This window comes from Penaeus monodon, chromosome 21, assembly GCF_015228065.2.
Source record: "Penaeus monodon isolate SGIC_2016 chromosome 21, NSTDA_Pmon_1, whole genome shotgun sequence".
In the NCBI taxonomy this organism is placed as follows: domain Eukaryota; kingdom Metazoa; phylum Arthropoda; class Malacostraca; order Decapoda; family Penaeidae; genus Penaeus; species Penaeus monodon.
Window position 1 is genome coordinate 19,143,455 of NC_051406.1, and position 1,048 is coordinate 19,144,502.

Consider the following 1,048-nt stretch of genomic DNA (forward strand, 5'->3'; position numbering starts at 1 on the left):
CGCCCACCTCCCCCACGCTCATTCCAAGCCCCATTCCAAGCCCCATTCCAAGCCTCATTCCAAGCCTCATTCCAAGCCCCATTCCAAGCCCCATTCCAAGCCCCATTCCAAGCCTCATTCCAAGCCTCATTCCAAGCCCCATTCCAAGCCCCATTCCAAGCCCCATTCCAAGCCTCATTCCAAGCCCCATTCCAAGCCTCATTCCAAGCCTCATTCCAAGCCTCATTCCAATCCCCATTCCAAGCCCCATTCCAAGCCTCATTCCAAGCCCCATTCCAAGCCCCATTCCAAGCCCCATTCCAAGCCTCATTCCAAGCTCCATTTCAAGCCCCATTCCAAGCCTCATTCCAAGCCCCATTCCAAGCCCCATTCCAAGCCTCATTCCAAGCCCCATTCCAAGCCCCATTCCAAGCCCCATTCCAAGCCCCATTCCAAGCCCCATTCCAAGCCTCATTCCAAGCCTCATTCCAAGCCCCATTCCAAGCCCCATTCCAAGCCCCATTCCAAGCCCCATTCCAAGCCCCATTCCAAGCCCCATTCCAAGCCCCATTCCAAGCCCCATTCCAAGCCTCATTCCAAGCTCCATTCCAAGCCCCATTCCAAGCCTCATTCCAAGCCTCATTCCAAGCCCCATTCCAAGCCTCATTCCAATCCCCATTCCAACCCATTCCAAGCCCCATTCCAAGCCCCATTCCAAGCCCCATTCCAAGCCCCATTCCAAGCCCCATTCCAAGCCTCATTCCAAGCCCCATTCCAAGCCCATTCCAAGCCCCATTCCAAGCCCCATTCCAAGCCCCATTCCAAGCCCCATTCCAAGCCTCATTCCAATCCCCATTCCAAGCCCCATTCCAAGCCCCATTCCAAGCCTCATTCCAAGCCTCATTCCAAGCCCCATTCCCACGACTGACCTTTACGTTCCTCGCAATTCCAGTTACTCAGCAGCCGTCCATTTGGCCCGAAGAACACAAACACGCGAATCGGCGCAAAGGCTCCGCCCGGCCGCTCCTTCGGGGCAGTCGGTCGAGGCCGGTTTGGCGAGTCTCTCTGG

The 1,048-nt window shown here is 56.3% G+C and overlaps 1 protein-coding gene across 1 annotated transcript in view; it reads left to right on the top strand.

Moving 5' to 3' along the window:
• LOC119586594 (early nodulin-75-like) overlaps positions 1-907 on the top strand; it is an 8,245-nt gene extending 7,338 nt beyond the window's left edge. Inside the window, exon 6 of the mRNA XM_037935344.1 lies at positions 29-907. Within this exon, the coding sequence (XP_037791272.1) occupies positions 29-907 (879 nt within the window). The remainder of the gene's footprint in view (positions 1-28) is intronic.
• Positions 908-1,048: the final 141 nt, after the last annotated feature.